Source organism: Setaria viridis, chromosome 2 (assembly GCF_005286985.2).
Source record: "Setaria viridis chromosome 2, Setaria_viridis_v4.0, whole genome shotgun sequence".
Lineage (NCBI taxonomy): Eukaryota > Viridiplantae > Streptophyta > Magnoliopsida > Poales > Poaceae > Setaria > Setaria viridis.
Genome location: NC_048264.2, coordinates 6557919 through 6573094, shown reverse-complemented (window position 1 = coordinate 6573094; position 15176 = coordinate 6557919). Strand labels below are relative to the sequence as shown.

Here is a 15176-nt window from a genome sequence, read left to right as displayed (position 1 = left end):
ATCCATTTCACCCATCACCGGCTCTGCATCACAACAGTTCCACTACGCACACGAGTTTTGCATCACAGCCAGCGAAGCAGACGAGCCCTCCTGAGGATCCGACGAGCCAGAGGTCCCAAGGCGGGAGGAAGCTGAAGGGAAGCTTTGTAGCGGGCGTGCAGGGCGATGCTGAGCATGCTGCAGTGCGGCGGGGAGTGGGCGCCGCTGCCGCCGTCCCTGGAGAAGGTGAGGACACAAGGCCCGTGGGAGGGCACCGCGGCGTGCGTGGCAAGGAAGGCCGGGTCACGGAGGATGGCCTCCCAACGGCGGGAGACGGGGCGGAGGAGGAAGAGGAGGAAGGACGGCACGCGGGCGAGCACCTCAAGGAGCAGGTCGTCGGGGAGCCCCGCCAAGACACCAGCGTCCATTGACACGTCCGCGTGGTTGTGGTGGAGGAGGAGCGCGGCCGCGGCCGCGGCGGAGGCGGAGGAGGCCTTGCCCTTGGGGAACGCCAGCAGCGCCACGGTATCCTTGTCGAACCCCCACGGCTTGGTGCGGGCCGAGCAGGCAGCGGCCGGCGCGCGCGCGGCAAAAAAAAATGAGCGCGGGCGCCCCTGTTTTTTCGGCGGATTGGGGAAGGAATGCGAATGCTAAAATATACGCGGTGGGTGGTTGTTTTTTTGGCGTCGCGAAAAGATTGGGGGAATTGTTGGAGTTCTTTTTTTTTCATTTTACCCCTAAAGAAGATATTAGCGGTAAGATTAGCAGTCTTTTAGAGTTGCTCTTAGAGGGGGGTTTGGGACCGCTACTAAAGGCTATTTTTCTAGTAACCCTTATCCCCTTATTTCTCCCATCCCTCACTACACACCAGCCGCCCCTTCCACCTCCCTCCCCTACTCACGGTGCCGCCCCTCCCTCCCCTGCGTGGAGGCCCGCCGCGGCCGGTCGCTGCCCCTCCTCTCCTGCGTGGAGCCCCGCCGGCAGTCGGTCGCTGCCCCTCCTCCAGGGTGCCCTCCCCTGCTGTGTGTTGCACCGGCAGCCGGTCACTGCCCCTCCTCCACCCTCCCCTGCTAGGAGCTGCACTGGCGGCTGGTCGTCGTGCGCGCGGCGGGCCGGCTGGGAGGTGCGCCAGATGCCGCTCCCGTAGGGGCGCGCCGGGAGCTGCGCCGGCCGTCGATGTCGTGGGGACGCGCCAGAAGCCGCGCCCGCCGCACCATCGACAAGACCACGCCCACCTCCAGGAGCTGCACCGCTCGTCGCCGGCTAGAAGCTTGTAGTGTTGGGCCAGCACTAGAACGATAGTACCAGACATGTCGTCGTGTCGGCCTGACCCGATAAAAAGGCCGTAGTGCCGAGCCTAGGTCGGCAGTTCAGCACGCAGTGCCGGCTCAGCTCGGCACGAAAAAACCTTCGAGCCTAATAGTACCGGATCTAGTTAGGTCAGACCAAATCAAGCTAGAACTGGGCTAGAGCTGGTCGGTCATATGACCATCTATACTGGCCGGCGTGGATTCCCATGGCGGCGGCACGGTTGCGAGCGTGTCACAGGCAAAGTGCCTTTACAACGCAAAATGCCTTTACAACGGACAGGAAAAAGAACAGCCGGCAGGCCAGCACGCTAGACAGAGACAAAACAGCTTTTGGAATCTTACACTCATGACGCAGGTGATCTATATATAACAACGATCGTGTACGTATGGTATGTGGCCTCGGTACGAGTGACGACAAGATCTTGGGACTAAAATGTAATACAGGGCATATGTGACGACACGATCTTGGGACGGCTAACATTTACGTGCAGTATATATACAGTATATAGCTACTGCATTTGTACTGTGTTTCGTAAACGTAGAACAAGCTAATAAGATTGACAAGTGGAGCTTACACTGTCATATCCGAGATTTTCTTTCTAAACTTACAGAAAAGCTACGCATCTTTTGCATCAAAAATGTAAAAAAAAACAGAGAGATAAAAACATATCAATCTTTTGCATCAACCTTTGTGCTGCATCGTAAGCGCGTGACGGTTGCACCCTAGCAGGCAAGGCATCATGCATTCATGGAAAGAGTAGTAAGCGTGGAGGCATGCGTGCGTGCGTGCGTGCAGAAGCTTGCAAAGTTGCAAGTAAAGGACACGATGCTGCCACATCGTTATCGCCGACCTGAGGTGCTGAGTAGCTGATTCACGCATGCATTGACACGAGCTAGCAAAGAGGAAAAGATGTGCAGCAGCTTCGTTGTTGCTTTCCAAGCCTCTTTTGCATTGGGTACACGTTATTGTCTCCCCTCCTCACCCCGTGGTGAAGATGTGCAGCAGCATGCATTTCCTTCTTTCTAGATGAAACCTGACCTCCTCTCGTGAGGCAGAGGATGAATCTCTTTTTTTAAAAAAAAAAAAAGAGAGAGGGCAAAAAATGTACAGGGTGACCGGAAACAACAACCAAATTACTACATTATTACAGTAGTGGAAAAGGCCATATCATCTCGATAACGACGACCAGCTAGTCTTTCCAAATGCACCGTGCACGCAACGTAGTACTATTTGCATGGTGCACAAAAAGAACAAATTTATTAGATGTGCACGTGAACATACGCAACAGTTGAACGATCTTTTTTTTTCTTCTCTCTTTTCACTTCACCTACTCCCTTGTGCTGGCATATCACCGGAGCAGCGTTTGCCACTTGCCACAATCTCGTCTCCCTGGCTCGCTCCAGCCCGTTCACAAAGACGCCTTGCTTGCTGGAGTTGGCTTCTTTTGGCCACCTGATAGGGACGGAAGATTTTTACCCCGTGCAGTGATGTACATAGCATTGCAAGTGAGATATCTGTTCTTCTTTTTTCCTTAAAATTTTTTCCATAAATTGGGTTTTGTGCAGTGGCAAGAAACCACTATTCCTTTATTTTTTTTTCAAATCACACAGTACAGACGGAGACGCTCACATTCACGCACACACTTTGCCTTTGTTTGACAACAACAATGATCCGAAAAACGGATAACTAGTTTACTTTATTATCAGACACATGCCAGTAGCCAAATTAGATGCTACTTGCATATATTGAGCAATTTTTATTTAGATCTTTAATTTATACATATTTTTTTCTAAGATGTTATGTTTATTCCTTCGTAATCATTATACTTAGCTTCTAAATTTTGTCTTACCGCTCAGTAAGGTATTTTGTTCCCTGCAGGTCCTTGATGGTGAAACGGCAGGGTGACAAAAAAGTGCCCATGACCTGTACCTGGGCTGCTCGACCAGGAAACGTGTCTCCTCGCTGATTCAGTGAACCGTTTCACAAACACTAGAAAAAGTTTGTGATGTTCAGAGCGGGAACGTTCCACAGTTAGGTTGCCCGGGCGGCGAGCGGACGGACACTTGTTCGGTCGCATAACCGTGCAAAATGGCCAGATTGGTGGCATGTCACTGTGTACACCACGGCACAGTTGAGGGACTTTTTGGTGGATGTTGACCTTTGAGAAGAAGATGGCCAGGGCACTCCACGTTGCTGGCCAAGGCCGAACTGATTAGAATGGTGCTACGGTGCTCTTTCATCAAAACTACCCCCTACTAATTTAATAATCCCTTTTCAAACACATAACATTGAATTAATTAGGTCTTCCTAAAGTCATATAGTTAAAAATGGTGGGGGTACCTGAAAACAAGTTCACTAAATTAGGGTGGTAGAAAACTAGTTCTATCCTGTTCACAAATCATGTGTGTTAAATAAAATAAAGGTGCATGTAATAAACCAAGGTCTGTCTCTTAGTTACCATCAGCCTGAACAAACCTAGCTATAACCCATCCTTATCTGCATGTAATGAAAGGTCTAAGAACCCAATTATTTACATCCACTACACACTAGCTATGTGCAGGTGCGTGGTAGTATACATTCAGAGTTTCAGACCACCTGGCCGAAGAATATCTAATAAGTTTCTACCTGCTACCATGGCAACTTGTGCTTGATCACACACCCGTTCTCATCCACCAGAATTCAGAACCCATCGTAGAAGCCACCGAATGAAATGTTGGCCCTTGTTGATGCTCCCCCTGCCCCCATCACAGATGACATGGCCTGGTTCAGCCTAGATGTCTGCTGCACAACCTGCTGGATCCTCTGCATGTCAAAGCATCTTCATCAGACAAACTTGTCATGGATAAGACGATTCAGCTAAAGCTGCAAGTTTCTGAATTTATAAAGAACAAATAACCTAAACTGGTCCAAGAATCTCCTAGTTTTGTTTTGTTTTGTTTTTCGTTTCGTTTAGGTTTTTTTGTTTGTTTATTTTTGGCATACGGCCGAGATTGGCTGACCGGCGAATCTATTAAAGATAGGAAGGCCCAAGGTGGACCATAATTAATGGAAGCACAGAGAACCCCAAGTGAGCTAGTCTGGTTGTCTGTCAAGCTCAAACCTTGAATATTTTGCATTAATTAGGTCAAAAGACTCCTTCCAGAAGAAATAAAACAGATTATGGATTAGGTAAAAAGTCAACACTGAATGACTCATCGAACCTTATCATCGCCATAGAACTGCAGCTGGATCTTCTGCTGTTGTTGCTGCCTGTGGTGGTGCTGCACCCTGCCGCCGATCAGGAAGATGCAGACAGTGGCAGCCGCGACACCGAACGAGCACAGCGCGCCGATCCCATTCACCTTCAGCTTTCCCACGCTGAACACCACACACTCCGGCCGAGCCTTGTTGTTGTCCTTCTTGACATCTTCTTCCTCTTCAGAGAATTTGTCATCGTCGGCCTCCTTAGCATCAGGGCTCTGGAACACCTTCTCTTCCTCGTTTTTGTCAGAGGCCATCAAATCATCAGGGCTCTGGAACACCTTCTCTTCCTCGTTTTTGTCAGAGGCCATCAGATCGGCAACACTAAGCACTGGTTTGCTCTCATCCGGCACGACGCCGATGTCCTTGCACTGGACGTCAGGCTCGGCCTCAGCAGCATCTCCTGACGGAGGAGGCAGAATATGTTCCTCTGTTTCTTGATCTGGCATGTAACCGATCACCAGAATAAGAGCTACTGCTGATCATGAACAGGATTAAGTAGATCAGGATCTGATGATTCTTACCATTGAGATGCACGCTGCCATGGCCCATGGAGAAGGTCCTTTCGTCAGGCAGGACCTCCCAGTCCCACAAATCCTGGCCTGCATCCATGGGAACACCTGCTCCTCTGTCCATGACAAGCTGATGCAACAACAAAAGCTGCAGGATTTTTCAGTTACACAATAGCTAGCTCGAGCTTAGGCAGCAAAGAGTAGAAGTATCAAAGGCCTATAAGTAACAGTTGCTTTCCAAGCATCGACTTGACTGTATTGCTGTCTTTCCCCTTTCTCTTCCTTCACTGCAAGGAAACAAGGTGCCAGTGGGAAGAAAGCTATATACGAGTGCAGGCACACGCCAGCATCACACTCACACGGCTTGGAGCTCCTTGCAGCAAGGGAGACGGCAGAGAGAGGAGCTTGTGTGTGGGCTTGTCCTTCCTGCTAGGTGACAAGCAGGGTGAAAATAATGGCCTCTGGGGCCTACCACTCCGGACTTCTTCATCCTGGTAGACCGTTCTAGCAGTAGCAGAGCTGTGTTGTGCATTATTCAGAGCAATCCGTAACAGGAAAAGTAAATCTTGCAAAGGATGAAAACAATGGGCGAATATCTAAGGCTTGCTACTCACTCAAGCTGCTAAATTAGCTGAAAGGGAAAAGAAGAAAGATATGAAGCAAGTTGGGTTTGCGAGCCGATAATAATTGATCACTGATTCTTAGTAGGAATGATTTTGATCCTATCTTAGCATCTATGGTGACATCAGAATTAGTATGTTCAAATCATCTGGTCAGTAGCTCAAAAGACTTAAGAAGCCTTTTCGGTTGTTTCCTGACTCATAAAGCTCCCATGTCTATCCTTTTTTAAGGGGACATGCCTAACCTTAACACAAAATTCATGAACATTCCCTGAAAGTTAACCGCAATTAGATGCTGACTTTAAACAACATAAACTGAATACATGCCAATTTGATATGAAACAAAGTATGGTTTACAGGTTAAACAATATGCAGATCTGACGTTACGACACAACACTTTTTTTGTATGTAATTGAACAACACATCATCACCAAGGTGCCGTCGAAAGGAAATAAAGCCTAAAGAAAACAAGGACAGACAAGAGTATAAACCAGGGCAAAGGCTATGACAATGAGAGGCACGATCGAAGCTGCTGTTGAAAACCACCTCAAAAAGTTGAGATGCAACCCCCGATAGAGATGGGCAATCATGCTGGAGTCGAAATCACGAACTGAACAATTTGAAACCAGAGAGCGATTTCATGCCTATCATGAGAGTTAGAGATGCAATTCATTCCCATCCAAATAATTCTTCATTTTCTACAGTACTTGCATTTTACAAGCATGGAAAACCTAAGACAATATTGTGATAACAGGCTGGGAAGAAAACCAATCAATTTGAAACTAGATAGGGATAATTTCTGATGTGGCTCGGCAAAACTACATTTTTATCCTTTTAAACTTGTGCATATGAGGGCAGCTGAACACGATAAGACGTTTTTCTTTTATTAATCCCCATGGGAAAATGTTCTTCAAGTTTCAGAAGAGCAAAACCTTACAATCCATGCTAGTTTCATAAACAGTAATTCAGAGTTTCAAGCAAATATTCAGGATTCAAAGTAGGCATTCAAATTTCAGTCAACTTCCAACTGTCAAAGTTAAGTTTCAGGAAGTTTAAAGATGCAAGAGCAAGACCCGTTCAAACTTTTTTTTAAAAAAAAAAGAAACTTAGCAGGAGCTCCATAAGCAGTTAAGTGATTAGGCAGAGAACCTGCGTAAGGTGGGATTCTCATCAAAAGTTTGACGCTAAGGTGAGACAGATTCAGACACCATGTTGCAAGATGTGGAATATGTGAGCTAAGATAGCTTGTAATCGGTGGGGATTATTAGTCCTAGTTACATCAAACTGTATTTAGATTATGGTTACTGATTACATACAAACATAAAAAGAATATGCGTATCTGAAGAAATCGAGGTATATATACAATGACAACGGATGAGACCCCGGGAACGACGTGTTGGACGGGATGGAGGGACACAACCTGGATGTTGGAATCACGGCGACAGTTGCTTCCGGGGAGGGACATCGGGCGCGCCGTGGCAGGCCAGCCGCCAATTGCTGAGGCGCCAGCGGCTAGAAGGCGACGGCGAGCAGGGGCGCGCCGCCGTGGCGTGCGCGCCTGCTGTGGCGCAGGCGCAGCGGGCCAACCTGGGCCACGGAAGTTAGGTCAGATGCGGCCCACCAGCGTTCAATTCTCCGGCCCAGCCCACCAGCCCTGGAGTCGAAATCACAAACTGAACAATTTGAAACCAGAGACTATCATCACTCCAAGGAATTCTCCATTTCCAACGGCGCTTGCATTTTACAGGCTGGGAAACCTACGGCAACATCGTGAGAACAGGCCTGTAGAAGGCAACGGCGAGCCTGGCCCGTGATCAGCAAGGAGGAAGGAAGGCGGGCGGGCGGGCGGCCCATCAGCAGGCCCAAACATCATGATGAACCAAGCAAGCAATGACGGAGGGCAGCCGCGGCCCACCGGGTGCTGCATTCTCCGACCCAGCAGCCCACCAACGGAGGATTTCCAGGCGAAATTCAACCGGTCGTCCTGCCCGTCTGCGGCTGCCGCCGGCAGCTCCAAGCGGCACTGAATCCGCGACGAGGTCGTGGCCTCGTGGAGGCTCTCGGCTCGCACGCTGCACACCTCGGCATCAACGCAGCCATGAAGGCCTCATCTCGTCACGCTGGCAGAAGGTCCGATTGATTTTCCTCCCTTGCAGGTGCAGAAGAGATTGAGATTCTCCTCTTGATGACGAGATTAAGGCATGTTCGCCGACAATGCAAGCCGACAAGTTCTCTCCGCAGGCACACGCAAAGGTGGGTTCATCGAACCTCCATCTCTCTCGTCTTGCTCCAAATTCATCCATGCAACAGATCCGCTCCTTTAGCTTTAGCCGTCAGGAAACTTTGCTGGCAGCTATAGGAATGCAGCATCACGTCGTCAACAGCCATGGATTGATCCCAAATAACATTTCAAGTCATGCACCTTTTAATGACCTTGTCTTCAACAAAGATAATCATTTCTGATCATAAGCTGTTTCATACACATTGTGCTCCTACGCCTGAACATCGTCAACCTGTTTATCCACACATACTGTTCACAAACCATATAGTTTGTGGGAGAGAGAGGAAAGGGTGGCAAGGCGATGGAACAGACGGGGCTGAGTTTGGGCAAGTCTGTGCTACGCCAAGTCCGCCGTCGCGGAGGAGGTAGCTCTGCATCTAGGCGTCCAGCAGGATCAAGCTTTCATCAGGGATGAGCTCGAGATGATGCTCGCTTTCCTGATGACTGCACATGAGGAGAAAGACGATCAAGACCTGGGTGAAACAGGTCCGAGACGTAGCCTACGATGTTGAAGACTGCCTCCAAGATCTTGCTGTTCGACTTGGGAAGCCATCTTGGTGGTGGACGCTGGTTGATCGGCACCGTGTAGCCACACGGATGAAGGAACTCAGAGCAAAAGTTGAGGATGTCAGCCAAAGGAATGTGAGATATCGCCTCATCAAGCGCTCTGGCCCCAAGCCTGCGACTGGCATTTTTGGTGCAACGATGTACTGGGCAAGAAAGTGTAGTCTCAGAGCTCAAACAATCATCTGTTGATCAGAGTACTTTTGCTTCCTACCACAAGGTAATATCTATTTGAGGATGTAATCATCTAATTAATTTAGCTCTTCTTTTCCTTGTTCTTTTGGACCATTATCTCCTCTATAAAAAATCATTTTGCCTATCGTAGCTAGTATCGTTTTAAGTCATGTTATCACAGTCACGTCAAAACAAATGTATTAATCGTTTAATCAACAGTTGGAAGAAGAATTATGAAGACGAGTTAGATTTTTCCGTAAGAATCTTTGCACACATGTGTATGATAGTGCTCAATGCTGGTTATGATTCTTGTCTAGTTTCTCATTCATAACTCAACAGACATAATCAAATATAAACCATAAACTGGCTATGCTTGAAACAAATTGAAATGCTGAAGAATTTGGAAAAGAAATGAACATATGATTACTTTGAGAATCAACATTACCATGATAAGGTGCCACAAGTAGCTTGCCTAACCTTACATCCAAAATTCATATTCGAGTACTGATCTAGTTCACGATGAGTCCCTCTAAGCTCCATCATGTCAATAGGCTAAAGTTTTGGTGGCTATGTGGCCAGTACATCCTCATTGATCGGTTTGGATCCAGCCGGGGTCAACATAGCTATTTGTTAAAAACATATACTTTTAAAATAGATAGTTGTCTTTTAGCATGTGCTAGCAATGTAGTTAAATCATAAGTTTTTTACTTTACAGATAACATATTAATTTATCTAAGAAGTTGGGGGTTATCTCCTAAATTCCTTTGAAAAATATTCACATATTGATCAAAAGAAATAAAATATAAACTTTTTGTGTTGCGAAACCAAGTTATATGGGCTATGACTGAAAAGAAGATTTCATATTCAATATATTTCTAGAAAATTGACTGAATATAATTGCATATATACTATGTACAGTTATACTTCAGTAATATTCTAGCAAGTTGGTTTTCACATGAATTCAAATATAAGATTTCCACACAATGTTTGCATGTACACAATTTTAACAATTAAATTGCATGTTCTTTTCTTTTACATTTTTATTTAAAATTTCAAGGAAACCACTCATGTGTGAATAGAAAATCCATGTCAATCCTTAAATTTTAGATATGAAATATTTTACAAAAAATATTATACAAAAAATGGCTATATATTTAATTCCTATAACATGTGATAGGAAAATCTAAGACCATCCAAGGTTAATAAAAGAATGAGAAATATTGATTTGCACATAAATTCTTCGGGGATTAAACAAAGTACTTGAGATTTTAGATAGTGCATGGTTCCCAATGTGTACCTTGATCACTGTTTATAATATAAATATAATATATATATAAAGTACAATGTAGATATTGAAATTATAAAAAATATGACAAAACTATCCATATAAATCTCATGTTTCCAAACCAAATATTTTAGTTTTTGTCAGTCAACTTGTCAAAAGTTTGGCCGAGCCCTATTGAAAACCTTAAGTATTTGTGATATGATTTAGTATTTATGTGTATTTAAATTCATATTTTAGAATCCCTCAAAGGACTCCATGATGTCTAAGACTTCTTACTATAAAATTGATTAGCTATCAGTGTCTCTTTTGATATTTATTAGGATTTAACTTTGCAAAAAAAAACTCAGATGCAAATAGAATTCTAAAAACTTTCAATATGTAAATAACTAAATCAACTTATGAAAATGTGGAAATAAAGGAAATGGCATGTAAAAACACGGTCTACAGTGCAACTGCTTGGCTACTTATATTTACAAATATCTATATTCAAAAACTTATAAAAAGATTTCGTGTGAAAAAGTTCCTTGCATATTTGATTAGTATATGGATAACTAAATTAGATATTTAAATTACATTTATATGCACCAAGTAAAACCTCATATTACGTGGAACAAAAGTTTTCAATTAATGGAACGCTTGTAGATATCACGTGGAACAAAACTTATATCTTGCAGTGCAAAACGTTTTGATTCTTGGAACAATTAGCGGTACCATAGGGAAAAATGTATACGAAGCAGGACAAAAGCTTTCTATTATTTGAACAATTCTAAAGATCATGCAGAGCAAAAGGATTTGGCATGCAGAACAAAGGAATTCCAAGAACTTACTGAACCATGTACTTTGACAGCTTATTTAGAGGCACACGAATTTTAAAACAAAACGGGAATAAGTAAAATGAAATTAAATTTGAAAATAGTAAAAAGAAGTAAGAAAATAAAACAAAGAAAGTAAAGAAGAAGAAAGAAAACAAAGAATAAAAGATACTATGAAGACAAGGAAGAGAAAGGAATAGAAAGAAAAGTCATGGAAGAAAAAGAAGAAACGGAAGAAAAGGAAAAAAAGACAAACGTCGACCCAAAAAAAAATGAAAAACAAAAGAACTCAATGTGGGAAGCGAAGCGCATCAAAGGGTGCTCTGGATAGTGACATGACGTGTGCAGGCAAACACAGGATATAATAAGCAAAACAGAATACTGCTTACCTCACCGCGATAAATTGCATCTTAATAGCCGCTCTCCTTTCCCCGTGTGACGGTCATGGCCGGCCGCCATGGTTGCATGAGCACAAAGTGGGGGGTGGTGCTTTGGGTGCGTGAAGAGGGGCGCTAGGAAGGGGGTTGGTGCGGCGGATGTGAAGGCCGAGCACGAGAAAGCGCTCGTTGAGGCCCCGGACGATGTTGAGGACGAGGGTCCGGTCGGAAGACGGGTTCGCCAAGATCACGAAGATCCTCAGCAAGCTTCTTGTAGCGGCGGCAGTACTCAGCAATGGGAAGATCCCCCTGAGAGAAGGCCCGGAACTCCTGGTCGGTGCAGAGAGCGCGGGTCGTGCGGTTCCCAAGAAACTGTGACTCGATGGAGAGCTAGAGGACGCGGGTAGGAACGCCGCGCTGTGACACCGTGTCGGTGAGGTCGTCGCTGATGGTGCCGAGAATCCAGGTGCGAACGATGGCGTTCATGCGCACCCAATCCGGCGAGGCAGGGACGACGTCGTCGGAGAGGACGTGGCGCTCCAGGGAGAACTTGGTGAGGGTGAGCATGAAGGATTCACGCCACCGAGCGTAGAAGGCGGAGTGGACGTCGAGGAGGAGCGGCACGAGAGCTCGGATGTTCTGCACAGCGACGGCCTGGGCGTGCAAATTGAACAGGGTCGCGGCTTCATGGTGGAGAAGAGCTGCGTCGAGGAGGGGGTTGGGGGCGCCGTCTTCGGCGATACAGGAGGAGGCAGCGTCATCCTCGGGTGATGGGGTCGCAGCCGCTGCGCTCGCGGGCGGCTCGCTCCTGGGCGGTGCGGAGACGAGCACTGACCGCGTCACGTTTTTGCTACGCAAGGGCAGCCTCGCGATCAGCGTCAGCCGCGCGGGCGAGGGCGGCCACGCATTGGGCCTGGGCGACGCGCTCGCATTCCTCGTCAGCAGCGTGAAGTTCTTCAGCGCGCTTGAGATCCGCAGCAGCGTCGGCGATGGTGTCGGGGTCCTGGACCTTGCCAGGGTCGACGATGGCAGCACCAGAGGTGGCGCCAGCCATGGAGCAGCGCCGGGGGAGAAGGGCGAGCTGGAGCAGCGCCAAGAAGGAAGTGCTCTAGGGCTGCGCTGGGAAAACGGCGCGCTGGAGTGGAAGCGAGATTGAGGAGAAGAACCCTAAACTCGTGATACCATGAAAGCAATAGAGATGCGTGGAAAAATAGTAGATTGATTAATTGAGAGACAATACAGTTACATATATAGGGGAGGAGAATCCTAGGCGAAAGGAAACCTAAGGGATCAGGACTCCTCCCCGTATCTCTACCTTAACCAATACAAACAGAGTCCGGCCGGCACTAAAACAGCCAGGCGCAGGACTCATCCAGGCACAGGACCTAATCCTTATAGGACTAGGACTCTTTCTAACACTTATAAACTCAACTTTGCACATGATTTATTAAAATTTTAGATTAAAGGGAGCTAAAATAATTTGTTTACTGCAATAAGAGGCAGAGCAGACTAGGTGACCAGTTGTGAGCACTGCACATCCATCTAATCCATGGTAGAGTGGGGTTTACAATCTGCAGATAGTCATACATTATTCTTTCTTTGGGGGGGGGGGGGGGGTTGCCGTCAGTTCATTATATGCATGAAATGATTTAAAACAATGGCTTCATTTATATTTGTGCCATAGTCCCAATACATACTGAAATTTATTGTACATAACTGAAAACTATAATACTTAAGAAACTTAATTCCATTAATTGCAGATATTTAAGGAGGCCGTCAATTTGGATAAACAACCGGCACTGATTCAGGAGGCCAAAACGATCTTGAAGAAGTGCAATGGACTTCCCCATGCAATAGTCATCATAGGTGGCCTTTTGGCGAAGCAACCAAAGACTCCCATGGAGTGGAGGAAATTGAACGAACACATTAGTGCCGAGCTAGAGATGAATCCAGAGCTCGGGATAATAAGAACTATCCTTATGAAAAGCTATCATGGTTTACCATATCATCTCAAGTCTTATTTCTTGTATTTAACAATCTTTCCAGAAGATTACAATATCAGCCGAAGACGCTTGGTGCACCGATGGAATGCAGAGGGTTACTCAAGCGATGTGCGTGGCAAGTCTAAGGGGGAAGTAGCTGATAACTACTTCATGGAACTCATCCACCGAAGCATGATCCTACCAGTCAAAGAATCAATTGGCAGCAGAAAAGTTATTTCCTCTTGCAAACTCCACGATCTCAAGCGTGAAATCAGCATCTCCAAGGCAATGGAGGAAAATCTTGTTTTTAGAATGGAAGAAGGGTGCATCTCAAACACCCAGGGAACCATACGCCACCTTGCTATAAGTTGCAACTGGGAGGGTGACCAAAGCGAGTTTGAGAGCACAGTGGACTTGTCCCGTATAAGGTCATTAACAGTGTTTGGGGAGTGGAAGCCATTTTATATTTCTGGCAAGATGAGGTTGCTGCGTGTGCTAGACTTGGAAAGCACCACTGGTCTTGTGGACCACCACCTTGAGCCAATTGGGAAGCTTCTCCACCTGAAATACCTTTCCTTAAGAGGATGTGATGGTATCTTTCACCTTCCAGATTCAGTGGGTAACCTGAAGCAACTCGAGGCAGTAGATATTACTGACACAAGAATAACCAAGCTGCCGCAGGCCATCACCAAGCTGAGGAAGCTACAATACCTTCGTGCCGGGGGATATCAGAGCGTTCTTCTTGCTCACTTATGTGACCAAGTTCTGGAAGATTTACCAAAGCAAATGCGGAACAAGCTATGCGTGTGGACTCTCGTTCTGATGGCATTTTGTTTTTCAAGTTGCAGCCTTAAGTTTGGTAAGTCCATGATGGACGTGGAGGATGATGATAACTTATTAAAATAGGCGCGATGGGTGCACCTTCTGGTGCAGCGCCGTGTTCCCTTTTTTAGCAAGTCTTGCTGATCCACGTCGTGGCGTTGTAGTGCCAAGAGGTCTCGGAAAGTTGAAAGCCCTGCACACACTTGGTGTTGTGAACGTCGGACGAGGGAAGGCCATCAAAAGGCTCACCCGGTTGCGCAACTTAGCAGTGTCAGGCATCAACAAGAAGAACTGCCAAGAGTTTTGTTCCACCCTTGAGCACCTGATCAGCCACCTGGAATCACTTCAGTGCACTCACGAAAGGAGGCAGGTCTATGTGGATGATCTGCGCCCGCCTCCGAAAAACCTCCAGAGCCACAAACTGTGGGGCACTCCGGGCAAATTGCCAGAGTGGGTCGCGGGCCTCCAGAACCTTGTGAAGTTGAAGCTAGAATGCACACGCACCGATCTAACGGAGGCGGATGGTACCGTACAAGTCCTTTGTCAAGCTACCAAAGCGCACTGGAGGTCTCCATCAAACAACCAAACCGCCGCCGCAGGTCGACTTCGTTTTGTTGTTCAACCCGCGCACAAAACATCCGCCGCTGTGCCAACAAGCTAGAGAAGTCGCTTGTGCCATCTTCCAACGATGTACCGCACCGGAGCGGCCCAACAAAGCGGAGCAACCCGCCGCAGTCCGCTGCAAGCCTAGTCGTCCCACGATGTCACTGCTACAAGCACCATCCACTGACGCAGTCCCACGCCGCACTAACAGCTACCAAGCAATGCTGGCCACCGCGGTCCGCTGCAAGCAGCCAACCCGACAAGCATGTGGCAACCCCTGGCCATCACCACAACAACGATCGCCTCCACATGAGCTCAGCAACCCCCGTCAAGCTTGCCATCCCGCGTCATACTGGCTTGCCATGCCGCAAGCCCGACGCAGCGGGACCGCCACCACCAGCCGCATCTCCCATGACCATCGGCATTACCAGTATTGCCAAAAGTTGAGTTGGGTCCCTAGAAACGACACCTCCAAGAAAGGCACGACGCTAATGGCGCCACCGTCGCTCGTCCAAAATCTAGACAGGGTTTTCACCTAGAGAACCCCATGCAGCAGTAATAGAGCTCCAACATGACGCCCCCAACAGGGAGAACGACGCCCAAGGACGCCACCG

General features: G+C 47.1%; 1 protein-coding gene and 1 pseudogene across 1 annotated transcript; one reads left to right on the top strand and one right to left on the bottom strand.

Moving 5' to 3' along the window:
- Window positions 1–3719: 3719 nt before the first annotated feature.
- Window positions 3720–5429, bottom strand: LOC117846297 (uncharacterized). Its single transcript, XM_034727442.2, has 3 exons — window positions 5055–5429; window positions 4491–4972; window positions 3720–4092 (listed from the first exon to the last, which is right to left on the bottom strand). The coding sequence occupies exons 1-3, from the start codon at window positions 5164–5166 to the stop codon at window positions 3970–3972; spliced, it is 717 nt and encodes a 238-aa protein (XP_034583333.1). The 5' UTR covers window positions 5167–5429; the 3' UTR covers window positions 3720–3969.
- A 2815-nt stretch (window positions 5430–8244) lies between these two features.
- LOC117844028 (disease resistance protein Pik-2-like) lies at window positions 8245–14620 on the top strand (annotated as a pseudogene).
- Window positions 14621–15176: the final 556 nt, after the last annotated feature.